General features: G+C 42.1%; 1 protein-coding gene across 5 annotated transcripts in view; it reads left to right on the forward strand.

The window, feature by feature from the left end:
- Positions 1-10,426, forward strand: part of GLIS1 (GLIS family zinc finger 1) — a 178,551-nt gene extending 168,125 nt beyond the window's left edge. For 3 of the 5 annotated variants that reach the window (XM_030953190.1, XM_030953189.1, XM_030953191.1), the window contains exons 9-11: positions 1,575-1,759; positions 7,108-7,275; positions 9,801-10,425. In XM_030953190.1, coding sequence (XP_030809050.1) covers positions 1,575-1,759; positions 7,108-7,275; positions 9,801-9,937 — 490 coding nt within the window. In that variant the 3' untranslated portion in view covers positions 9,938-10,425. Of the gene's footprint in view, positions 1-1,574; positions 1,760-7,107; positions 7,276-9,800 lie in introns of all 5 variants that reach the window. The other 2 variants (XM_030953193.1, XM_030953192.1) reach the window with 2 other exon arrangements.
- Positions 10,427-27,164: the final 16,738 nt, after the last annotated feature.

The raw sequence follows: 27,164 nt of genomic DNA on the forward strand, positions 1-27,164 counted from the left end.
GTAGCCCTCTTTATTTTACATATTACTGATCAGTACTTACTGGAGAGAGTATCTTTCTCGCAAAAGAAAATTTTTTTCTGTGACAGGGGTTTGAGGATGAGGGAAGAGACAAGGATCTGACTCTGTGTTTCAGAAGGCTTGATTTATTATTTTATGATATATATTACATTAAAACTATACTAAAGGAATGGAAGAAAGGATTTCATCAGAAGGCTAGCTAAGAATAGAAAAAGAAAGAATGATAACAAAACCTTGTGTCTTGGACAGAAAGTCCGAGCCAGCTGACTGTGATTGGCCATTAATTAGAAACAACCACATGAGACCAATCACAGATCCACCCGTTGCATTCCACAGCAGCAGATAATCATTGTTTACATTTTGTTCCTGAGGCCTCTCAGCTTCTCAGGAGGAAAAATCCTAAGGAAAGGATTTTTCAGAAAATACGTCTCTGACAGTTTTCTAGTTCTTGCTATTTAACTTGAAAATATCCTTCCCTTCACCCACTTAACAACACTAGCTTAATTCCTCAGTTTAGTCTGGGGAGATTCAGTCTTCGTAGTTTGTATTATAGGACTTGCTTCCTTGTTTTGGGAGATGGAATTATCTGAGCATAGGATGGGCTTGCATTGGTTGATTTAAACTCCTTCTAATATTTAGTGTCACTGTGACAGCTTTTTGGCAGCATTCCTGTGCCTCTCATGTTAACTTTGGTTAAGCTGTTGTCACCATTTATTCACAGTTCCCCTCTGTTTACCTCTTGCACACTCTCATGTAGTGCTTAACCCTCCTTGGAGCACAGCCTCGCTCCCAGGGTCAGTCCAACTGCTCCAAGAAGCCGTCCTGTGAAATGATGCTTTATGGTGTTTGAACAGCTTGTGCAGGGGTAGAGGAAGACACCAGTGAGAGATTGGAGTTTTCATTTAGTTAATTTTTGTCTGCCTCCAACGGTTTGTGCTCAGTACTTTTTTTCCAGCTCGGTGACATCTATTACAACCTGCAGAGGTTGTTTTATTTTTTTTCCTTGGGTTCTGTAGCTGGGAAGTTTCCACAGGGTGGCTCTCAGACAGTGAGGTGGATTTTGCAGCATCTGAAGGTTCTGGTGCTGCTCAAAGAGGTCCTTCTCAGGTTCTCAGAGTGAAATGAATGCTTTTCTTTGTCTTGGCTGCATCTTGACCCTGTTACAGCTATGAAGGCACTTAAACAATTCTCTAGCATTTACCCCTTCTAGCTACACTTTCTACTTCTGTTTCTAGACATGTATCTCAGCTCACAAAGTTCTAAATCAGATGGAGCTGTGTTTAAGTTGCTCATTAAGGAGTGGTGTCATTTTGATCTGGCATTTATGGCAAGTGCAGGAAGTCAGTGTTAAGGAACAGAATTCCTTGTCTAACTCTCTTGCCTCCTAGCAAATATCTGAAGGTAGCACTGCATTGTTGTCCTTTTTTCAATATAATTTGTACCTGCAAAACAGATTTCTCTATAGTTTGGCCATTATGGAAGTAGTTCATACAAGTATTTCATTTTGCCATATTATGATGTGATATGTGAAGTTTTCCTTTATTTTCTTTTTCTAGGCTTGCTCCCAACATAATCTCTCCACTTGTCAGCCCCCTGAAAGCTTTAGTTCCACCTTCCCTCTTGCAGAAACACGGCTCTCCATCATCCCACAGCCAGTCACCCAACGGGCAGCAGTTTTCTGGGATACCAAATACACCGTACGCCCCATTTCCTAACCAGTCTGTACAGCAGGGATCTCAAGGTAACTCTTCCCTCTTTTTGTTTTTTACAGCTTTTCTAATTTCTAGCTGGAGAGAAAGAATTTATTTTGCTTTCTCATATTTGGCTAATAGTGTCAGCATTTCAGTGGGCACTCCAGTTTTTAAATTGGATTGATGTACATACGGATGGAAATTTTAAGACAGGTCCATGCTGTGATATGTCATCATAATGGGGAAAGCTGTCCCAACAGCAGATTTATTGCATTTATTCAGGTTCTTCAGTAGAAGGCTGCTGGCCATGCACCTCCCCTGACTGGTCATCCAGCCTGCAGTGACCCTGCAGGAGCCATCCATTCCCAGAATACAAGGGTTGAGGCACACCTTGGCAGTGTCCTGCTCCGTCCACTCATAGTGATGCACAAGACATGGAATTAGACAAAGAAAGCAAACATTTTTTCATTTATTATTTGGAAGTTTGGCTTGTTTTATGTTATACAGTAACATGTAAATGCACTCTGTACAACTGGAGAGTGCCTGTGGGATTCGAGGACAGGAATGGGAGCAGTAGGCAGCTGTCCCACAGCTTAATTTAAAACATTTTTTGTTCTGAATTACTCAGCCTTTTTAATTGCAAGCTTACATACCTATTCTGGAGTTCTGCTGTGGGAACTAATTAATGTTCCTGAAATTTTTGAGGCACAAATTAGCAAGAGATATTATTATCACAGATTCTCCCAGTAACAGGAGCTTGCATATTTCAGAAATCTGTTATGCAATCCAGATGGTGAGCTGCTAAAATGTGGTGAATATTCCCAATAAAGAAGTGTGCAGGACATCTGTCTGCTTGCAAGAGCCTGAGCCCAAACCCCTGAGCAGCTCCCAGCTGGGATGGGGTTGGGTATCCCAGCAGTTCCCTCTGCCCCTCGTTTTCTGAGCAGTGTTGTTGCTCTTTGCTTGGAAAGGCTTAGTCTGAAAAGTTAAAGCATATTATATTTAATGATTTGTGCTGAAGGAAAAACTAACTCAACCTGATGCTCAACAGATTATTCAATTTAAAAAGATTAACTCTGTAAGGGAGAAGTGGCAGATTTATGATAGCATATAATGATATATGATTATGTTGCTATAATGAGCTAAATAACTACAAGCCACAAGAGGAAAGTTTAGCAGCTCATTACTACGGCAGAAACAAATGCATAGACAGAACAAGTTTTGAACCACTTAAATAAATTGACTTTATTCCTTAAGAAAACCACATTTCCTTTTGAATGAATTGTTGCTTTCTAAGTGTTATGTCATGTGGTTTTGAAAAAGCAATAATTTTCCACTTTGGCCAAATGTTGAAGTATTATTATAAATTAATTATGGAAGTGGTCATTCCAAAATCAGTTTTGATTAGCAGCCTTTGAAACCAATTATCTGTAACCTGTACTTAGCTGTACTTGCTCTACTTTTTCTTTTCTTTTTACCTCTCAGTTCATTAATAGCACATTTTCTAATGGAATCTGTAATAATTTGGGGGTTTTGAATTTTTGCCAAAAAAAGGTACACCACATAAACTTAGTGTAGAACCAGGCATCTGTACAGAAGCACATAAACAGTGTGGATGTGGAATTTTTAGGAGATGGCAGCTTCGTCAGGCTGGTAGCAGAAATATTGATAATGAAAGAACAAGCTGACATTATTTATATGTTTTAACCTAGCTGTAGTAAGATCACATGGAAATCATTACATGCTGAAAGAATTTGGCAGGCAATGGAATCCTGTAGTTATTTATACCTGACATGATTTCTTGTCAGAAATTTTATGGAATTTGAAAAGCTGAGATTTATTTGCAAATACATGTAAATGACATGACATAACAAGATGGCATTTAATAGCCATATTCCAATTATTTGCTCATTACATCATTCGTTTTAAAGCTGCTTGAAGTTTTCTAGGCTGTGCCTTAGAGAAGCAGAGGCAGCCAGTGCCCTGTGTGAAGTGGCTAAGTGCAGCTTTTCTGCCACAAATTATTTCAAAGCAAAATTTTAACTAAATGTTATGTTTGGAACTCAGTTTATTCCTTTATGAACTGTTATATTTCTACATCTACTGTACATAAAACATTTAACAGTGATCATTTAAACTGACAGGGCATTTAGTAAATTCTTCACTTGAAAATAACCTCAGAAAATTCTTGATTTAAATCAAAACTGAAGGAAAACCTGAAATCCATGTGGCAAAAAAAATATTGGTGAAACACTTATTGCCAAGTTGGTACTACAGATTTGCACTCTAGAAGGAGCAGGGATGTCTGCACTGGACCAGCCTTCTTGCTTACTTTGTATTTTAACCCCTGAAGGGAGTCTTTTTTAAGAACTTGTAAAAAATGCTCCCTGTTTAGTTCAGTCAACCATATGTGGTTGTTAACCCAACGCTTGGTTATGGGATTTTAATAATATTTTAATTCCCCATATTTTCTCAGTGAAGCATTTAAAGAAATGTAAAGGAACCGCAACTAAAGGCAATGAACCCAAAGGGTCAGAAATCCCATTTTTAGTGTGATGCTTTGTTCTATCTGCACCCTTTCCCTTCCTCATTCCATGTATTTTCTTTAGTTTCATACCAGCATTTATCCCACCTTGCAGGCAGGTTAGAACAGGGAAGGTGCATTTCTCTGTATTTCTCTGTGAAGCGCTTGGCAGAAATCAGCTCCTGGTAAAGTCAGCAGTGCAGTAGCACCAGGATTTTCCTACACCCCCCTCACCACTGGGTGGTTCCAGGAACTTTTCCCTCTGCCCTCTCAGATTATCTCACAGTGGTGCCGAGGGATAAACACTGCAATCCAAAAGAGGATTTCATTGCTCATGGCAGTTCTTTTCCAGACTGATTCTGAGGCAGTTCTCTGCTTCAGGTATTTCCAGACAGTGTAACTCAAAACACTTCAAAATAACCTTTCCCCACAGGGCTTGGGAAAACCCTGGATGTGACTAGTTTCAATCCAGTTCTGTCATGCTTGGCTGCTCTCTGCTTTTCTAAGCCACTGTGCCAGCTCTGTAGATCATGAAGATTTTTAATTGATGTAACAAAGGCAAGCCTGGGAGCACAAGGGAAGGACAGCAGCTACAGGGATAGAGAAAATACACGTCATGCCTTCCCTAGAAGTGATGTCTGTAGCAGACATTCTGGAAAAGGCTCATTTTTTTTCTCTAGCAATGCATCTAAGTGTTCTCTGCAACCAGTTGAACCTCCTTTCAAGCCAACTGTCTCTTTTTTTCGCTGCTCATCTCAAAGGCTGTATTTTTAGAAGGCTTACAGCAAGGAGTTTGTTTTGTAAACAGAAAGGATAAGTATCAAAGCCAATCAATAACTCACTGTACCTAAAACCACATCAAAAGAGGGCTGTGCTACCTCTCATAAGAGCTCCTTGGTTCTTTGAGCCAGACTCTCCAGGCAGTAAACAGAGGTGGCTGGCTGTTTGTTCCAAGGAAGGACATGCATCATTTAATGCTCAGCTTTCCACATTTTTGGGCTGCCTTTGCCATAGCAGCAAGTATGAGCAGCCTTGGTACAGAGTGTGTACTGTCTTTATCTAAGAGTCATCCATTAGGACTTCACTAATTGTGGACATCACTAATTTAGGTATTTTGTAGTGGATCATATGTTCTCGAGAAATTAAGCATCTAATCCTTGCAGATTCAGTCAAAGCACATCTTAAACTGGGAAGCTTCAGAGCAAATCTTTCATCACTCAATGAATTGATTACATTTCTACTCAAGAATTGCCTCACTTGGCCTTATTTATTGCTAACTTAGGAAATATGAAGTGACCAGACCCCGAGCTTTGCCTGGTATTGTCTGCTTGGTCAGACTTCGGGAGTAGAGGGAAAACACAGAGAAGTGTGGGGGATCTTACTGAACAGGAGAGAGCTTGCACACTGCAGGAATTGTAAGGGTGTTCAAGCTCACAGTTCACCCCATATAGCCCCAGCTGCTCTGGGGACAGGCACAGGATTTAATTTCTGAACAAACAGACTGGAGAGCAGCACAGGCAGCCCAGCAGGGCAGGTCTCTGCTGTGAGTGGGGCCGAGCTGTCAGCTGGAAACGGGGAAACGTGGCTGGGACTGGGATTCACTGAACTGCCCTGAGCTTCTGCAGGAGTTCCTGAGGAAATGTTTCACTCTCTGTAAGACTAAGAGAAGAAAGACAACAACTCTATATTTTTTCTGGCAATTGGAGGAAAGTCCTGAAGCACGTTCTGCTAGACTTTAAGCTTAATTTGGTTGACTTCAGTTGCATTTAAGGCAAGGAGAATCGTTTCAGAGAAGGCAGGAAAAGGGGTAGCTGATAGGAATGTGCAGTTAGTGTGCACTGCACCCAGAATAAGGAAGAGCTTATTGAGGCAGGAGGAAGGAAGAGAATTAAATCAGGCCATGGTTAGTTTAAATACTGTGATGTATTTTGAGATCATCCTTCTGGGAACAAATTACAATTTTTTAGGATGTTGGAACAACTTATAAATTGCAAAATTCCTTCCTCAGGAATTCATTTGTCCTTTACTGTTAAATATCTTCCTTTGTTGTCTACAACTCATTCACAAATTCTGATGGCAAAATCCAAACTGCTGGGTACTGATAATACAACACTTGGGAAAAAAACCCCAGGATCTAAGAATGTTTGGTACGTGGAGGATGAAAGTTGAACATGCCCCAAAAGCAGAATGACTGAGGCAAGCAGAGACCATACAGATCTATCTCAGCACTTTCCAGAAGCAGGAGAGCCTCTGGTTGAACTCTTCACCTGACAACTATCTGGAGTCAGTCCTGCACTTCTAGGTCATTGCCTGCACACTGTGGTCCCCTGTGTCCAGTGAAAGGGGGTTCAGTTGAATCAAGAACAGTCTGGGAAAGAAGTCTGAGGAACCTGTGAGGGTGTTTTGGACAAACAGCGCTGTCTCCAGCAGTGCACAGCACACTCTGGATGGCAAAAGACTTTACTGAACTGAAAACAAAGCAATGCTATTTATTGAAATAGTGCATTATTGTATTTAAATTAACAGTGATTCGTTACAGAGACATTCCCTTAGGAGCTGAGCATCCTGGACCTGATCCAGTGAGGGGTCACTACTTGCCTTGGATCCAAGGGTGCTGTTGACTGTGTTCAGCTGATCTATTGCTTGAAATGAAGCCCATCCTTGAGATTTTTGCTTGATGGGGATCACAGTCCACAGCACCTTGTGGGACCGAGTCTGATGCAGCTCTTCTGTAACTGCACTTTACAGAACAGGATGATCATTTTTCCAAAGTTAAAACTGTGGAACTAAACCCCCCAACAGTAATGAAATGCTGTGACAGGAGTGGAGGTAGTACCACTGCAGGATTGAATTGTGTGCAATATCTGCTTTCAGGTTACCAAGGCAGCTTTCACTCCATACAAAACTGTTTCCACTACGGAGATTGCTACAGAACAATGGACCAGTCTGTCAGCGGTGATGTGCTCACAGGGGAATCCCATTGCTTCAATCCTCTGAGGCAGAATGGCTATCACATACTCAATGCACCTTTAGCTTCAACAGGTAATTTATTCCACCTGTAAGGAATTATCCATATGATATTCGTAGCAGGAGGGGCAAAGAACACATTTTATTTTCAGTGTTATGACAAAAACATGTTTGTATAAAAAATAGCCCTGAAATTAATTTTCATTTATGAAAACCCCAGAAGGAAAGCAAATTGTTTTTTTAATCCTGCTGTATTTGACTGATAGACAAAGTCTATTCCATTCTGCTGGATGCCATAGGCAGCACCCACCTTCAGGAGAGCTGACAAGGCACTGCCTGCATTTTTGTGTGGTCTGTTCATTGCACATTTCAGGTGTGCTCAGGAAGGCTTTTATAATCAGGTCAAAGTTATAATGGCTGCATTACTACAGTACTTCACTATTATAGTATTCTTTTTTTTTCTATCTTTAAAATTAATAATTGACAGAATTGCTGGAATCAAACAAAACATGAGTATTGTCAGAGCCATAAAGCACAACCATTTGCTGCAATCTTTACTTACATATCTCCAAGAAAGTTCTCTTCATGTCTGCACTCAGGAGGGCACCTCGGTTAAGGGCAATACTGAAAACATATGTTTAAGTGCTTTTTGAATTGGGGCCTGAGTCAGACCACAAAATTAGAGTTGACTTTCTTGTTTGTTTTGTATTAAAGGAGACTCTGTTCAGAGCAAGTGTGCACGCATTTGTCTGCCGTTCCATTCTGGGAAGTGCATGCATCAGTAACCAACACAAGGGAAACATTTAAGATGAAGTTTCAGCTTCAACTTTGAATTCTTTAGTGTTACTCATAAGTTTGATACTACTAAAACATAGGGGTTTTTCATGTTAACATCAAATTTCAAGCTTAGATTGACAGCCTGCAATATTTAAAGAACAGACTAAATAAACTTTCCAAAAGAAATTGTAGCAGTAAAGAATAATACTGTGGCAAGACACCAACTTCAACAACAGTTGATTTTTCTGTCTGGGCCTAAACGATCATGAAATGTTTCTGTTTAGTATTTTTGTTTTTAGAGTGGTTATTGAGGCATGCAAATACTTAAAAGGCTGAAACATAAACATGTATGAAATATATATATCTCATCTCATCTTTTAGTGTGTAAAATAGAACCATTCAGGTTAGCAAGATTCATCAAGGCTATGCATTAATTTTTTTCAGGCTTTTATAGCACCATTAATATTAAATGAGATCTCATCTCACAGGAATGCCCAATGTGACTGGCAAACAGCTGTTCCATGAATCACATTAACAGTCAATAAATTTTTATTTTCTGTTCAGGACTTTGGATAGTTTACTCTATCTGGAATCTAATAATGATTTCTGGGGTGTATGCTTATCTTGGGTTTTATCCATCTGTGGTTCTGTATCCACCCTGTATACAGGCTCATCAAATAGAAATTAACATAACATAAACACTCACAAAACTTATCAAAATACTGGTCACTCCACTTGGCCCGACACAGATAAACATGCTGAGGTCATCCTCCAGAACCTCTGGACATTCACTGTGTGCCAGATTTCTGCAGACAGCAGAATCTGACCTGTAAACCAACAGTAAATTAATAAGTCATAGGCAAATGCAGAAATGTAAGTAAGTAGAGAATTTGATCTCAAATAATAAAAACATGCCTAATAGTAAAATAGCCACAATGAAGTGGACAGGTTTTCCTGCAGTGAAATGAACCTGTGCATGTGGGCCTTGACTGGCCAGTTGCAAAAGCAGCCTATAGGGGGTCATAATCGGAAATTTTCATGTCCTTTGGAGTAGGCAATAAATGCCATAGCATCTGGTAGAATGGCAAACCTGCTCCTTTCCACAGGGATGTGCAGCTCAGGAGGTTTGTAATAGTTGTGGAGCTTTGGCATTATGAAAGAAGGACAGAGAAATTCTCCCCTACTGTCGTGGCTTTCTGGTAGCCTGGCAAGCAGCAACCAGCTTGGGCTGGTGGGCTTTGTTGGGCTGAGGTTCACAGCTCTTTCCGTATGTCCTGTGAGCCTGACCTGCCCCAGCCAAGCTTCCTCAGACCTGCACTATGTGGAGAGCCAATAAATGTAGGATCCAGATTTCTTCTGCATCTTAAGAGCAGCTGGGAGACACATGGAATATTTTTTCAAAGTGCTATTAAAAGGAAAAACCCAAACCAAGAGGACTGCATCACTTCTAGTAGCACACTTAGCAGGATCATTGGCCACTCATTGTTTTGATGTCCTGTTCAGATAATGACTGAGTCCCAAGAGAGCTGTGCTCTGTTTCTTGCACTTCACTTGCAAGTGCACAGCTTTGCCCAGAAATGAAAGGGAGCACCAGCTATGATGACACAAACACCCACTGAAAACTGTGCCTCTCCTGGCAAGGCTTTGATGCTGAGCACTATTGTCCTTCCATTAACGCTGTGCTGTGCTGTGCTGTGCTGTGCTGTGCTGTGCTGTGCTGTGCTGTGCTGTGCTGTGCTGTGGGCCCCCAGGCCCCAGGCTGTGCTTCCCTCCTCTCGTGCACCATGGCACTAACTCGTGTCCATGTCCTTGTCCCTCTCCAGGCTATGAGGGGATCTCTGAAGCCCAGTGTGTATCTGAAGACATGGTCTCCAATGGAACGGATGAAAATGGATTCTTCCAGAATAGTGCCTTTGATCACTGCTTGAATCACATTCCTTCCATCTACACAGATACCTAAGAGCAGTGCTGGCCTTGTTTCCTTTATTATACCTGTAACTGCGTATGTAATAACAAAGGTGTTGTTCAGTACTTTTATTTAGTCTGTATCCCTATATGTGCTCATTTAAATGAACACCTCACATTTACCAAACCATTTTATACATGAATAGTCTGTATAAGATAATATTGGAACCTGTTCCTTTGCTGTGGCACTTTGAAATTCATGCTTTAAGGGAATGAGGAGCATTTCAAGCAGCTTGTTTTGTAAGTTCTCTCAGTAAAGTGTAAATGTAAGTTATATAATAAACTTGTAAAGGAGATGTTTTCCTTCCTGGAAAGTATGCTTCAATTTGAGAATGTTGTTCCCTTTAATCAGTTTTCATTTAACTTGTTGGTTCGGTCTTCCCTTTTTTCTTTTTTTTTTTTTAACAAAAAGGATTTTTTTAATCAGAGACCTCATGTATATAAAGATCTACATTTGCTCAGCTGGTTTTGTATTTTCAGTTTTACAAGAAAGCATTAAAAACTGGAAACAAGTGTACTGTCATTTCTTAACACCATTGGGCTCCCTGATACTGCATTTTTAACACGCCTGAGAGGGATTTTAACAAAGCAGTGACATCTCAGTCCCTGTGACATTAGAACAGCCCACGTGTATGTGAAGAAAACCAAGGGGCTCCCAGTGCAACAGGGTCCCCTACAGTAGTTTGGTTCCCTGTCACTGTGGCTGCACTGCCCAGCATAGTGAGGATTCCTGGCAGACACATCCTGCACAGGGCCAGGTGCCCCAGGGTGTGCCCAGCAGGTCTGTCAGAGCTGAGCTCCTGAAGTGTCCCACAGCACTCCAGGAGAACAGTCAGGGAAAACTAACTGGAAAAAGCAGTTCTCAGTTACAAACCACTGCCAGTTGGGCTTAATAAGGGCTGACCAGTCCCTGCATCAATCCATGTCTGTTCACTTACAGAGGGCACCACTGAAAAGCCCAAGATGAGTTGAACCCAGTTTGAGGATGGTACTTTCCTTTTTTCATCTCTTCCCTCCCCAGAAATGTGGGACACAGCTCAGGTCCCTCAAGTGCCTGTGTCCCAGTCCCAGGACCCCACAGCTTTGCTGCTGTGGGAGCATCAGGATCCCTGGTGCCCTGGTGCCTCTCCTCAGCCCCTGCAGCCTCTGCAAACACAGAAATTCCCCCCGTGCCAGGGCTGATCCGGGGTAACCACAGAGCCTGCAAAGTGCACTTGTTTCTCCAGGGCCTGGTTGCACCTTGTTAGTGCATTTGAAGGGGCCTCTGTATCCAATTTAGCTTTCTGTCCTCCAGAAATTAGAATGAAACTTAGACATTCAGGAAGTTTTAGTCACTACAGAACAAGGTTCCTGGGGTTACATGACCTGACCCCACCGTTTTAGCAAGGGTTCCTGAAGCTCTCAGGCTCCCAAGGACACCCAGTGCCAGCTGCAAACCCATTAATTGTGGTCAAGCAGCTCTGGCAGCACTGACTCATCATTGCTCTCCTGGAACCCAAATGCAGAAAGGCCCCAAATTGTGCTCTAAGCCTACACACGTGGCTTTGCTTCTGATCACGGCCACATTTGCTTTCTATCCTGTTTGTTTATTCTGGTGCCTCAGAGTTGGGGTTTTTTTGGTCTCAGACATAAGTGGGCAGAACTCTCTCCCAGAACATTAAATAAGGAGGCAGGTAGCTTAACAACTGCCAAGCAGGAAGAACTGGGGCTTCTGAAGGAAGATTAGAAAAAATGTCCAAAGCCCAACAAAGCTGTAATGTCTGAGACAAAAATCAAAATAATTCCTGTGCTGCAATTAGTTGGAAACACAAAAAGGAAATCGTGACTTAAAAACAAGATTAATTCAATTTCCTAAAAATTAAATAAATTCTTCTAAAAACAACTTTTTTGGCTAAAAATATAAACCAACCAATCCTAAACATATTTGATCAATTACAAAAATTCTTATGTCACAACAACCAGGCTGTTCAAAACCACACAATGATTCACAAAGGTTTGGGAAACTTAAAAGCATAGCAGCTGGGGTGATGATTTAATTCCACAATCTGTGTGAATCAGGTTTTCTGTAAATTAAAAGGATAGAGTCAGAGAAATGCAAAGGCACTTGTTTGAGTCTGTATGGTTTGGAAAGTTATCCATAATAAAGCCAGTAAAATACACAATAGCACAAGTTAATGGTTACTCGTGTGCTGTGTACCTTATTATTTCCTTTTATTACATGTAAGTAGGGAAGTATCTCATGTAAGCTTTTCCTAAAGACACAAAGAAACCTTTCAATGGAATTTATTGCTTGGCAAGTTTCTCATTGTGGTGCTGTAAAAACCCCAACAACTAATATGTATAATAACTGGGGTAAGGCTTTATATATAATAGTAGAAAATTATTACCCTGTGGAATTAAAATGGAACTGCTGGTTCCAGTTGACTGTCAGATACTTTTTCAATCTAAGCAACAGAATTCAACTAATAAATTACAAAACTCCTTGAAAATAGCTACAAATCATTTCCCCAGTGAATGCAAACCCCAGTTACCCCTGTGCATGTACTCTGTGCATGCAGGATGCTTTAGGAACAACTGAAATAAGATGACCTTCAGTGGCTGATCAAGCTGGGAGAGAGAAAATTAATTTCAAGTTGACACTGAAACAGCAAAAGCACTTCTCTGCACTCTCCACCAGCTGGGCTGGAAGCCAAACATTCAGCAGGACTTCAAAGCTTTTAATATAATCAAGCTCAGGCTTTTCATTATATAGAAAACCAAAATGCTTGTTCTGTTCCCATCCTGCTGCAGCACCTCACAAGCTGCAGAGTGATGGTCCTGCCAGAGGGGCCTTTGCAGGTGAGCTGCTGAGATGTGCACAAGAATCCCAGGAAAACACCACCATGATCATCGAGTCCAACGTGTGGCATTTAATGACAAAATAACAGCCTTGCAATGCCCTCATTCTGATGTGGGGCACGGGAATGGTGCAGCCCCGAGGCTCAGGTGTGCAGCCCCGAGGCTCAGGTGTGCAGCAGGAATGGCCACAGCCTGCTCAGGGCTCGGATGTGCTCCCAGGGACAGGACACAGGCACTCAGGGCATTATTCTCACATCATCATCTCTTCTTACCTGCACACCCAACAGCAGGAACTGCTTGTGGAAAGGCTCCTCTGTTTCTGAGACTGTCCTTTCAACTGGATACATTTTCTAAATGGTAAAAGTCCAAAAAGCCAAATTCCAGAGTGCATTAAGAGCACCGGTTTGATACTGCAATAGCTCTGAGTTACGCAAGCAGTGCAAAAAAACCCCAGTGCTTAAAACAACAACCAAGTATGTGAAAATAAACAGTGACTGTAAATTGAATTTAAATTGCATAAGAGAAAAAGATTTCAATGGGTTTTGTTCTGATCTTATTAAGACCTACACGATTTTAGTTCAGCTCTCCAGTAATGTATTTGTATTAAATTAGGTCAGTGCAACAGAAGATGAAAAAATAGCCAGCCTATATAATTTAATTCACTGACAGCACAAAGCCATTGGAATATTTCCTCCTGAGATAAGCCCTTCTGAGATCTGCAGAGTTACACTAAAAGCTCCTCTCTGTTTCAATTTCAAAGCAAACTGCAAACTCCCTGAGGTGATTTGAGAGTCCATGGCCCAGAGTCAGCAGAAGGAGGGCTCCAGCCGTAGATTGTCACAGCCTTGCAAGGCTGCCTGTTTCAGCTCCATGGGCTGAAAACCACTCAGCCATGACAGAATTTTTCTTTAAACCATCGAAACTCTACTAAGTCCCAGTCTAACTAAAGGCCTTATAAGACTGCGCTTTCTACTGGATTCCTACTGAGATTAAATTTGCCCATTCCTTTGGCAAAATTATTTCTGTAGTGGTGGTGAAGCCAGAAGAAAATCAAATAATTCTTCTGGGCAAATACAGATTTTCTGGCCAGTGCCACAAATTCTCATTCAAAACCAAGTGACTCAACTTTAAAAGTGCATTTCTGGCCCTATGTTATACAGATGTTCTCTTCGATTCATCAAGGACACCAAGAAAAGCATGAGGCTACTTTTCAATACTCTTACAAGCTTAGGCCTTCTTGATTTCAGAGTTTCTCCCTCCTTCTGAGAGTCTGCAACCCTCCGAGTGCACCTGTGTGGCAGACACTGGACCAGAATGAGCTGCTGGGCACAAGGACACTACAGAGACGTGGCCTGTGGAGGCACTGGCCTGGGACTGGGCTGGGAAGGGAGCACACTGTGCTGCTTTATTGGAGGATTAGCCCCATCTCCCCACACTTTAAGGTTCCCTTCATTTCAGAAGGGCAGCAGGACATGCCCATCCTCAGGCAAGGGTAACCAAGAGAGCCCCAGGGCTGCTCCTCCCCTCCCAGCACCCGGGATCAGTGTGTGGGTCAGACAGCAGATCCAGGGTTTTCAGTTACTCAGGGAAGGCTCCTTTCCCCTACTCCAGCTGTCCATGAGTGGTCAGACCTGCACCTTGGCTGCCTCTCAGGCACGGAGAAGGAAAAGATGCCTCCAAAGAGGGTGTCAGTCTGTCCCAGGAAGGTGTTCAGGAGCCACTGTCTCCACTGATGGACATCAAAATGCAGACATAATAAACACCTCCCAGCACAGCTTCTGGGATAAGGAAGGCTGTGCCTGTGCCAGTATTCCACGTCCTTTCCTGAACATCCAGTGCTCCTCTCTGAAACAGAGCATGCCCCACACAGCAATCTGAGCAAACCTGGAGACCACTGGGACCACATGAAATCCCTGGAGTTTGCCCTGAGAAAGTGACATTGCTGAATTGCAATGGGCTGAGGAACAGATTTTTAAAGGTGTCTGAAAGCCTAAAAACAAGACAAGAAAAGGACTAAGTGGTTTGGGTTTGTTTGTTTGCTTGTTTGTTTTTAACACAACTGCCCTAAATTGCTTTCATTTCATCTCCAGGATTTTTGTCCTTCTGAGAAATCCTCTCAGCCATCTATTTGCATCTTTAGGCATATTCTTCAAATCTGGCCTATGCTGCATGAAGAGTTTTCTTTCCTATCTCTTTGATTCTCTTTGAGAATCACACATTTGCCTAAGGAATTCTCTGTGGAGCTGAAATCTGTTAGGATTATAAATACAGGCTGAGCTGGGAACAGGCACTGGAAACTGCCATGAAGACCATGTACAGAAAACAGTGATTCTAGTCACACAAGATACCTGATACAGTTGGCAGGAAGGCAAAGCTAAACAAATGCAGGTTTACATTTTACTATTTAAAGAATAAAATATTCAACTTGAGTTCCATTAACACCTGTCAGGACTTTGGTACATACTCAAATCCACATTTCTAATTTTACTGCTAAATAATCCCAAACTTGGCAGTTAGAAGGTAAAGTAAAATACCCAGGCTAAACATCTGAAGCAAATTGTAGCCTTCTGGAAGAGCCCTTCTGCTGTATAAATGAAGGTCATATGTATAAATGATTAGAAGCTTAAGGAAATATGTCTTCTGCTTTTCTAAATTGATAACATACATATTGCATTAATATTCCCACATCAATTATTGGACATGTTCCCTGCTGTAAGAAAAATGTATTTTTTTTTAAATAATCCTGTGGAATAATATTCTTATACTAGCACAATTAACTCTTGCCAAGCAGAGGGAAGAGAGTTTGATTTAATAAACTACATCCTGGAAAAGCAGTGTGTCAGTCCCTGGAGGTGCCATCACCTGGGTGCACCCTGGTTTTGGGGGACAGTCTGTAAGATGCAAGAGTTTTCCCTGATGAAAAAGGGACAGAGGTGACAGGTCCTGGAGGGGATGGGGTGGGAGGAAGCAAACCAAATACTTCAGCTGTGGTATTAAAGTCATAGCAGCTGCACCAATGGCTAACCCAGCAGCTCTGTTTATTTATCAACAGCAAAATAAACCAACAAACATTGTAGAAGGCTCTTTAAACCCTTGTTTTCTCTCTGGAAGGGGCAGCTCCCCCTTGGCAGTGGGCATGGGGCAAAGTGTGACCCCAGCAGGAAGGGGGGAGGACCCCCAATTCCCAGGCTCTCATGATGGATGGGCTGCCCAGGCCCTGCCTCAGCTCTCCCCAGTGAAGTCACACTGCTGCTGGGGACTGTCACCCCTTTGGCTGCTACTAAATCACACCTGCCAGAAAGAACTTAATCCTAAAGCTCATAAAAATACTTCTGAAAGAGTTTTTCCCCTTTGAAGTGTACCAGATCGCACAAAATACCAAGTATTTTCCATAAATGTTCCCAAGCTAAAATACACCTAAAGACCTCTATAGGGTCACCAATATCATTCTGCTGGATAATGTACCCCATTATTCCCTGAGCAGCTACTGCATGGCTGGAAACTCCTCCCTTCTCATGGGACATGGTCTTGGCACGGACACGAGGGAGCCCAGCTCTGGGTCTCTGTGCTGAGGATGGCAGCAGAGTCACCAATTCATCACAGCTAAAGCTGAGCACAGAGAACACAAAAATGCAAACAGAATTTATCACTTTTGACAGATTCATTTCTTTTCTGCTTTTTATTAGCTGACATAAAGTTGGGCCTTTTTTTTTTTTTTGCCAGAGACAAAAGTCACTGGGGGTTGTGGAACAGAGGAATTATTTCCACTGAAAAATAGTCCTACATTTTTATCAAGCATTTTTGGTGACACATCACAGCTAAGTACAAATTATGGTGCCACTTCCCAATTTTGCAAGTTGGTAGCTTCAATCCTTTGTTTTCTTGTCCCAGTGGATGGAGGTATGTGCAGACTTACAGGAAAGGCTATGGGGAATTGCTTCCCTGCTGAACAGCACCTTCGCTGCACATTTCCAGTTGACAGTCCTGGACTTTTCTGATCTTTCTTTCTCACAAGAGGGAGCTCTGGCATAACCATATGAAAACATCCTGCCCAGGCCCTGCTGCCTCTGAAAATGCCCATCTCTTGTTGAAGGTCAGGCTTGCAGGGCTCCTTTTGCAGTTATAAACCCATCAATAAGCACTTGAAAATCAACATGAATTTCAATGATGAAGAAAGTTGTCATTTTTAGAAATTTTCAAAGTGAATTCGATGGTTTTGAACAATGCCAGAAAGTGGAATGATTGTCTAAAAACTTTTTCCTCAAAAATCAGATGAGTGTTATGGCTGAGCAATGAAACCTGATCAGTCAGAAGTAATAAAATGGAGTTATAGAACAATAATACCAATAATCCTCATAATGTCCATTTCAGGATTTTTCTAATGCAAAGACCCCACAGCAAATTCCAGGTAAAGTAACATTTTGCACAGTTTACCTAAACCCCTCCCTCTATCCAAATCCAATCCTGATTCTTACCCAGACTTATGGACAAATCTGTACAGGTCAGCCAAACTGGTGCACCAGAGGATGTTGGCACACCTGGGATTTCTGTGCTGATCTCATTATTAATAATTTTAAAAAGTCCCTTCCCTAACGAGATTCCCATTAGTAACAACTCTCCCTCTAAGCCCTCCTCCTTCCAGCACAACCCAGGTGGCCCCACGCAGCCGCTGCACAGTTTGGGGGCTTCAAAATAAGTTATTGCCACACTCAGAGGCAGAGAGTTTGTGTCAGAAACACTTCAGCACCCAAAAAACTGCGTTGGTCCGAAATCCACAGCTGAGACTGCATGTCCTTGGGCTCCCTCTGCTGCTCCCAGAATTATTTACAGATCCAAGCCCATGAAGTGCGCTGCCACCTCGATGTCCCGAGTATCTCCAGGAACACAGAAAAGGTTCCCCAGGATGGAACCAGCTGCACAGGGCTCCTCTGAGGCAGGGAGCGGGGAGATGTGCTGGAGGCTCTACTTTTTAGGGAAACCGATTATGATGAGCCGCAGGCATGACCCAGGCCGGGGCCAGTGCCCCGCAGTGCCCGGGGAAGGTCGCGCAGCCCAAGGCACTGGATCGGGCACTGACAACGGGACATCCCACGGGAATTGTCACGCAAAGCATGGACGGGCTGCAAATCCTTTGGATTTATTCCGAACAACAGATCTGCCTTGAAAATGTAGGTCTGCAAGGATTTTCTGTGACCAGCAACCCAAAGAATTCCGTATTTTCCTGAGCCTGAGGTAAAGGCAAGGGGTCGGCTCGGCGATGGAAGAGCCGCGTCCCCGTCCCGCGTTCAGCACCGCACACGAGCCGAGCCGCGCTAATTAACTGCAGCACGGATCTGTGACAGAGTGTAAACAGAAATATAAAAAAGATTAAAAGGCGACTGTGGAAAGCTAGCGTGCTCCTCGCATAATTAAAACAAGTTGTTCAAAGGCTGCTGCTCGCCTGCTAGCACAGGCTCGGGCAGGTTCGCAGGAGCGTCTCTGCCTTGTCCCCAGCACAGCCCCAGGGTCTGCCTCAGTTTCCCTCATGTCACACATGGCAACATGCTCACTCCCGGTTTCAGAAAATTATTTTATATCCCTGGATTAAGGATTTCATATCCATGGATTAAGGGTCTAAAATTATCTTGCTGCCTTCCTATTCAGCTCGGCTTTGTTTAATTAAGACTATGATTAACTGAGAGTGGGAATATGAATTTGGTGCTGGCTAAAGGCTTCTTCAGACAATGATAAACTCTGCCTTTAAAAATACCCACTTTGTTCATAGTCTAGGGTAAATACAAATGCAACAGTCTATTAATACAAAATGGTTTTTGAAGTACTATTAGCACAACATAAAAGCTTTAGCCATGCAATACATTCCCTCTAATCCTATTTTATTTTTTCTAAACATTATATGCCTTTTCTGTGGAACATTCATTATACAATAAATACAGAATATTTCACTGCAGCAATATTTCCCAACTGGCACTTATATTATGCAGTATCAAACACTACAATCAATATAAATACATTTTCCTATATTATGTAAGAAAAACATTCATTTAAAGGAACTTTTCAAATATTTTTTCTCTTTTTCCCAATAAAATTAATACCCTACTTCCTTTCTCAAATCCATTTTAAATACCCAGCAGATTCCAACAGTTACAAGTTAAACATTTGAAAACGACAGAATTCACCATCTCTCTAAACTTAAGAATATCAAAACCACATGTCGACATCTAAATAAAAACTGTCAAATGTTGAACTTTTTGCCAAAGTGGTTCTAGCAGTTATAGAAAATCAAAGTTTATAGAAAAGGGTAGAACTCGCTTTGGGGAAAAGAAAAAAAAAAAGGAAGTGCTGCAGCTTGTATTGAGTCGCTTTATTCCCCTTCCAATTTGAAATTTTAGGGGAAGGCTCAGCTGGCTGATTGCATGTGATGGAGCAGCTACCTGAATTCCAGTCAGCTCCGAGCTGAAGCTCCAGTGTGTTCTAGCCAGAAAAATTCCCTCGCCAAGAGAGGTTTGAGTCCCTACTCCAGCAGTTTGCAGGGGTATCTGAACTGCCATCCCTGATGTGAGCTGGCTGTCCCAGCACTGCCTGTGCTCCCAGCACACTGATCCATGGAAACTGCCCCAGCAGCTGCAGGCCCAGGTAGAGCTGCAACACAGCCAAGCAAATTGCACCATTGTTTACTTAATGATGCAATGAAAATCAAAGGAAAACTGGCAAATCCAGACGTGTTATGCTGGGAAATTAATAATTTTCTAATATGCCTGAAAGTACCTCAATTTTTTATTTAGGGATTACATTGGTGAAAACAACTGCTCCCCAGGAGCAATCAGCAAGCCTGCCTGGCCACCTCTGTGGGCTTTGTAAGTGGCAGAGCCTGTTGTGCTGGGTCTCCATTTTTTGCTTTTCCAGAGGTAGAAAATCATCTGCAGGGAATATGAACAGAAAAAGCTGGCAGAGTTCAAGTTTCCTTAGAAACACAGCTATCACCTCTCTGCCATTGGAGGCACTGGCCTTTGTTTTATAGCAAGAAGGAGAAAAGAGGCTGAAATGCCCAGGTAGGAGATGGATTCCAATGCTCTGCTTTCAGGACTAGATTTCTTCATGCTAATGTGCATTTTCCCATCTTGCAAGCTGGCTTGGACTTCACTGCACAATGAGGAACAGGAGGCAGCGCCAAGCATTTCCCTTCCAACCACCATCCTGTGGCAGCAGCACTCAACATTTGCACTGGAATTCAGTATTACAGCAAGGATGGAAAAAAAACTCATCAGGGAACAAATTAGCCTAACTGGAGAAATGTCCCTGACCCATTCACTGCACCAAAACAACACGACTTTCCCTCTGATCCTCTGCAAACCTGGTCCTCCCATGAAATCCTGTTTGAAAATCAGCCCAAGTGGGACACTGAAGTTCTGATGCTGATGTTTTTCCCTTGAATTGCTTAGCAAAGTAGTTGCTTTTCAGAAACTGGTGGAGCAGAGATGAAGTCAATCACAGAAGCAAATTAGTGAGAGAAGTAATTAAAATCATGAATGTACCTTACTGCACGTGTGCACTTCTGTATTTATGTTCCTTTTTGTAGCATCTAAAAACTACACCCACCACATGTATCTTAAAATTAAATGCTGTATTATTTCTCCAAAAGAAACCATAATGGTCTTCTGTAAATAATTTTATCTACTGTTCAGCATTTTACAGTCCTGCTATGTTATACTACAGCATTTATTGTTTTACAAGTGTTAGTGTTCTCTGGTGGGAAATGCTGTAAAAAACATAGAAACTGAAATAATTTTTTTCATCTCCTGGATTTATAATAAACATGGGGCTCAACAGACAGTTGCTCAAGCTGGAAGCCATTTGCTTTGTGTCAGGGGAAATGCTGGGTAATCAGGACAGCCTGCTGTTCTGCACTGGCTAAACTAAAGGAAACATACACAAAGTTAAAGCTCTTCCCCTCTATATATGGGATTTTAGAACTAATGCAGCTCAGCACATCGCCCAGTGCTCCCCAAACCTCACAGCTGAGCCTTCAGGGATCCTGTCCCAGGAGAACCAGGGCAATGTGCCTGGACAAAGCAATTCTCATCTCTGGGCACTCGCTCCCAAAGTCTGGAAATTGTTTGGAAGCCAGTCTGGCTCTGCCCCATCCTGCCCTGGCTGTGCCATGGGATTTGCCAGGACTCTGTGACATCCCTGCCCTTGGCCAGGACAGCCAGGATGGCCCAGGGTGAACAGCTCACAGCACTGAGCAATCTCCTGGCACAAAATCCCACTCCCAGACTGATGGAGGTGTAAGGCACTTGGTCTCAGCTCAGTGTCAGCTAAATGAGTTTTCACTTTTTCATGCACTTTTAGATTACTTCAGTCCTAGGCTTTTCTCTTCTTTAAAAAGCAACAGATACTTGAATTTATGAACTGCGGTTCCTTTCTCTGGTATTTTTGGCATTTCTGTGTGCTGTACACAGTCAGATGGCTTCCGACTGTTATTTCATCTTTTATTTTCTCATTTCCTCTGGGGTTTGGGGGACTTTTATTTTTTGCCTTTCCCTTACATTGTGAAGTGACCTACAAGGTCCTAATATTGCTTCACTTTTTGGGCATTTTCTGCCCTAAGGTGGTGGTGGTTTAAGATGTACACCAGCAGCAAATGTTGCTCTCTGAATTGTTCAGACTCTAAAAAATACCTTTAGTAGAAGCATGAGTTTTGTTATTAGCACTTTTGAGGTTCATTGCGCCAGTCACAGTGAACAAAAATGAAAAACCTCACAGCCCATCCCTGCTAGAGTGAAGGATACCTGGAGATACCTGGACATCCCACTTGGGGACACTCATTAACAACCAGAAAAGCACATTTTAATTTTGGAAGGCTTTTTTCCCTACTGGATCTTGCAATGAATGCATTTGGTGAGCCATCTGCCTTGCCTGGGGGCAAGGAACAGCAGACCAGGGCCAGAGGAGGGCTCGTTCCCAAACCCAGGCCCAGCACACCAGGACAAGAAATGAGGGACGGGGATTTGGGAAGAGAGCCCGAGGCACAGCCCCAAGCTAGGACTCATTTTTTATCTGGGTCTTTGAAAATCATTCCTAGTCACTCTGCTGCCACAGGGGGATACATCCCCCCTCTCTCAGCAGCACATATTTTCTAACATTTCATCAACTTCTTTCTGAAATAGAAACTGTCATTTTTATATGATTTCTCCCAGTATTGTTAATGAATTACCAACACTGATGTGGTATTTTACTAGTCATGGTGCTCATTACTAAAGATTTCAGATCTCATTTTCAACTGCCTGCTTATGTTTATTTAATTAAAAATTTGATTGATTTCAGGGCAATAATTGTTAAAAGTTATTTTCCAATTCACTTTTAGATATTTTGCTAATGAAAACCACATTACATCCATGGTGTGCTCTACAGCCTTTGCTTATCCCAAACAATATACTACATTTACTCCATGTTCATTGTATTTAATCTTCATGTGGGCCCTACCTGAAGCAGAAGTGGCATTTTGGAAAGTTGAAAACTTGTAATGTGAATAAGTCTCCTTCTTTACAGCAGCAGATTTGTGGGGATTTTAGTGAGAAATGGGTAACACTGCAGAGACTGCTTTTCCACATACAACTATTATCAATCTAGACAGTAACTATTAACATAATTAATTGCTTCAGATTACCTCGTCATGTCTTTAAACAACCACTTAAAAAGTAACAGGTAAAGTCAATAACTATTCAAAATATCAAAACCAGCAAATTTTGAACACTCATCAGAGAAGAGACAAGATTAGCACTGGGGGTAATGCAAGAGACAATTAAAGGCAATGCAAGAAAGATGGAGGGAAAAAAGCATTATGGATATGTGGAAGGAAGCCAGGAACTGGTATGTGGGTGTTTATGATGTCTAGCTAACAGCTTTCTTTAATGAATGTATTATTAGACAACATTTAAACACAACTTAATAATAGCTGTATGTCAGAAATTATCCTAAAATCAATTGCTTCAGATCTAGCAAGTTAATATTAATTTAAGGCCAAAACAGTGATGCAAGAAGGTTCCCAGAGAAGTTGTGGAAAAATAAACAATATTGCTGAAGATATTTTAGTGCTATGATACTGCTGTAAGTTTCTCCCTCCTGGAGAGTCTTTGAAACAGTCAGAAATACAATATGACAGCTTAGAAATGCTGCTGTCAGACCGTGCTCCTTCAAACAGAAACCAAAAGGCACAAAGACACCTTGAAAAAGGTGACATGCTTTTGATACTTGTGTCTGTTTTCACACTGCTTCTCAAACTCAGCAATAATCACTAGACTAAGTAAAGCCTTACAAGTGCTAGAACTGGAAGGTATGGAAACCAAAAGGAAAGGGAAGACAGCTTATGTCCTCTAGGCAGAGTTAAATCCTGGCAGATTAAATTGGAGTGAAAACATCTTGTCAATTAATTAGTGCCTTTATTATTTTAACTGACGCTCTGCAGGCCCTGAAGGTTCACAGCTTTTAAACACCAAAACTGACAAGTGAAGCTCCTCCCTGAAAACCCAGTGGGCAAATTCAGAGGAAAAAATGTGATCTGAGATAAAGCCACAGAGGCTGCTGAGCTGACTGACTGGGAAAGGAAGGGACAGTGCAGGATGGGGAGGGACTGGGAGGAGTGGGATGTGCCAAGGAGTCCCAGAGGAGCTGCTCATCATAGGCAGGGCAGGCTCAAAGCAGCCAGGCTGGTGCAGGAAGGGGGGTGGGAAAGTAAATTGGAGCAACTGGGGGGAGCCAGAACAAGCAGAAAGGCAGGACCTGAATGTGAATTGTCCAAAACCTGGAGGTAACAGAATTAACACTGAGCCATACTGGGCATGATTGGAAGTACAAGAGCCAGTGTAGCAGCAAGAAAGATACTCCTGCAAAGTGGGCATCTGAGGAACCATCGAGAATGACCCATCCCTGCTCCCCAGCCAGCCTGCAGCAGAGGGCTCTGAGCTAAGACTAGGGACTGGGGCTTTTAAAGTTTCTTTAGACTCAAGCCAAGTTTTCTTAAGTTTATTCAGAATGCACACAAAATGCACCCAGCTCCATAACTGTCACAGACATATTTTAGGAAAAATCCTTTTGCTAGGATCCTTTTCTCCTGAGAAGCTGAGAGGGCTCAGAAACAAAATGTAAACAGTGGTTATCTGCTGCTGTGGAATGCAACAGGTGCATCTGTGATTGGTCTCATGTGGTTGTTTCTAATTAATGGCCAGTCACAGTCCAGCTGTCTCAGACTCTCTGGTCAGTCACAAGATTTTATTATCATTCCTTTCTATTCCTTGCTAGCCTTCTGATGAAATCCTTTCTTCTATTCTTTTAGTATAGTTTTAATATATCATTTTCTTTTAATATCATATATATCATAAAATAATAAATCAGCCTTCTGAAACATGGAGTCAAGATTCGCATCTCTTCCCTCATCCTGGGACCCCTGTGAACACCACCACACATAACCCTCCAGAAAAGAAAAGGTTCTGCAGGCAGCTTTTCAGAATATGACACTCTCCTCCTATGTTTGTGTTGAACTAATTCCCAGTTTGGTGCTGGGAAATTGAGCTGCTGTAAAGACAATCTTTCTTTTAAGAAATACAACCAAAACCTTGACCATTTATTTTTCAGCAATTACGTCATAAAACAAAGTAAGAAAGACGAATTTTAATCTTAAGGTCTTGGCCAGCTTGAATTCTTCCTCACCAGAAATTTCAGCAGAAGTGATTCCTCATGGGCTGCTGGATGTGTCAGGAGGGGAGAGCAGCCAGATCCTGGCTGGCAGTGATGCTCCCCTCCCCACGGCTGACAGCAATTTGCCCCATGCTCAGCAGTTCTGGGCCTCTAAAATGAAATGAATCAGCTGCAGAACTGGTTTAATAAACTGGATGAACCAGGCTTAGGGCTGCACAGACACCAGCAGCTCCAGCAGAGTCACAAAGTGATGACAGTGCTGGTAACAGGCTGACAGCTGACTGGGATGCAAGAAAAAGAGAGGTATCTGAGAGCCAAAGAGAAAATGCAGGGTCTTTGCTGGCACTGGTTCTCCCTGGGATAAGTACTTTGGATGCAGCATTGGTGTTTGGAGCCAGTGAAAAGCAGGAACACAATCACAAACTGCCCCAAATGGCTGCAATGCTGTGAGAAAGTTGGGGGGGAAGGTGGGAAAAGAGACAGAGAAGCCTCACTGAGGGAAAAGCCAAAGGGGTGAATCCAAAATGCAGGGAAATGCAGTATCAGTTCTCTGACAAAGGCTGGCAACAGGTTACTGTGCACATGCTGCCACAAGGAGCAAATGAATTTTTTTTGCATTAAAAACAAACTGATGAACAACCCTAAGGAAACCTTAGCTCCTCCTTCCCAAAGCAGACTCCACAGAACTACATGCAGAACAAAGCCCAGAGTGATACCCTGGCTCTCAGCATCCTGCTGGAATTTCTGTCTGTTTCCAGTTAGTTTCTTCAGTCTTCTGCTGGCTTTGTTCATTTTGCCAATATAATTTTTTAGAGTAAAAGGATGATGGTGCTGCAGCAGTGGCTTAACTGAGTCTTAGACTTGCTCTCAGTGCACGCTACTATAGCACAAATAATCATCTATGATACTGATATGCAAATGTCTTGTGAATGATCTATTCCTGGTCCCAGATGAGGTGCAAATCTCCATTTTCAGGCTTCCAGATTTCTTCCCAGTATCTGCCAATACTGAGTGGTGCAATTGCCTCCAATATCCCAGAGGGACAATCTCTAGAAAGCCCACAACTAACTCCACCTTTTATTGTCTGAAAGGAGTTTTGTTTTCTGTTTTGGGGGGGTTTTACTCTACCTAATGGAGGGCTGGGCACACAAGCAGGATGTACGTAAAGGTTGGACTGCACAATGATACAATGAAGTCAGAAGCTCAAAGAAGCTTCAGTACATTCAATATCTGAGCCTGGGCTGGTTCAGTGTCTGGTACAGTTGTTACACAAGCAGACAGCCAAGTGTAAACATTAAGCTGTGAAGTGTCTCACTACTTGCCAGGTCTTCCCACTATGCACGAGTTTGCATTACAGAACATTTAATGTCAGTGTTTTGACTAGAACCAGCTTTTTCCTTTCAGCCAAGCAGAAAAGTAACAGAGTAATTAAAAAAGTAATGAAAAGTCAATAAAAATTCCTTAAACCAAGGACCCACATTCAGTTGTGATTTCGAAGAGCATATGTCAAGGAAGACTCCTGCTAACTGTCATTTAGCAGGTTGTTAAAAAGTTTCAAAAATGAAATAAAAGTTGATCCAAGTTATGAGGTTTATTCTTTTGTCTGAATTTTTAACTATCTTTTCGATATGGAGCCCAAGTGGAAAGCACAAAACACAGTCAATGTAGTAACTCAGAGAATTTTATGTTGTGGCTTACGAAGTTATTTTATGCACAAAAGCCACGTTGGCCTCAGTGGAAGAATTTGCACAGCCAGTACATGTAGGTGGCAGAATTCGGGCCCAAAGCTTTGGAACACTGATTACACTGACAGGTAGCTGCTTTACAGGAAAATCTTCCTAGGAAGTGTGGCTGATATTTCAGTGTGCCAGACTCTGCATTGAAAAGCAGTGAAGAAAGCTTCCTTTCATGGCATTGGGAGGTGCTGAAAAGATGATGGTAATTTAAACCATCATCACAAAATGTGTCCAGCCTTATGCAGATAGTGATGTGAATTTACTTCTGCTGTCAAAAGCTTGTTTTTAAAATAAGCCTTGACTTAGGATAGCATGTAAAATAACATTTTAGACTGTAACTTTTAGGCAGCAATCAAAGTCCTATTCATCATTTGCAGTCAAAGTCATAGTACATCAAAACATTAATTTAGACTAGTGTTTCTTTCTTTTATGGGAATTTATAAAATATTATATAGGAGAAACATAGCAATCAGGTTTAGCCCAGAATACAAAGGGCTTTTAGGTCCCCTAATGAGTTGTGTAAGAACAGTGTACTACAAAAAGGCCTGCATGTCATACATCTCTCCCTCATTGTAAAACATTGTTCTTAGCTTTTACTGCAGCCAAAACAACTTCATCTTTTTAATTTAAAAAACAAGGTATCCAATTTCACTATGCTTGTGCAGGATGAATATGTTCTGAGTTCTTGAAATCACACTGCAACACCAGAGAATTCAAAGAGTCAGGAGTGCAAGAGCACGGAAAGGACAGCATGAGCAAAGCCACCCTGGTCTCCCTGGTGCCAACTGATGCTTTCTCACACGTCACAAAGTCTCACAATAAAATATTATGTAAAAAATACAAACTCTCACCTTTTCTGGAAAAGTCAGCACCATTCCATTTCCCTCCCCACAGAGTTCCTGGAGGAACGTGCTGTGTCCTCAGCATCAAGCCCCTGCCTGCCTTCCCCTGCCA

The sequence above is a fragment of the Camarhynchus parvulus genome, chromosome 8 (assembly GCF_901933205.1).
Source record: "Camarhynchus parvulus chromosome 8, STF_HiC, whole genome shotgun sequence".
Lineage (NCBI taxonomy): Eukaryota > Metazoa > Chordata > Aves > Passeriformes > Thraupidae > Camarhynchus > Camarhynchus parvulus.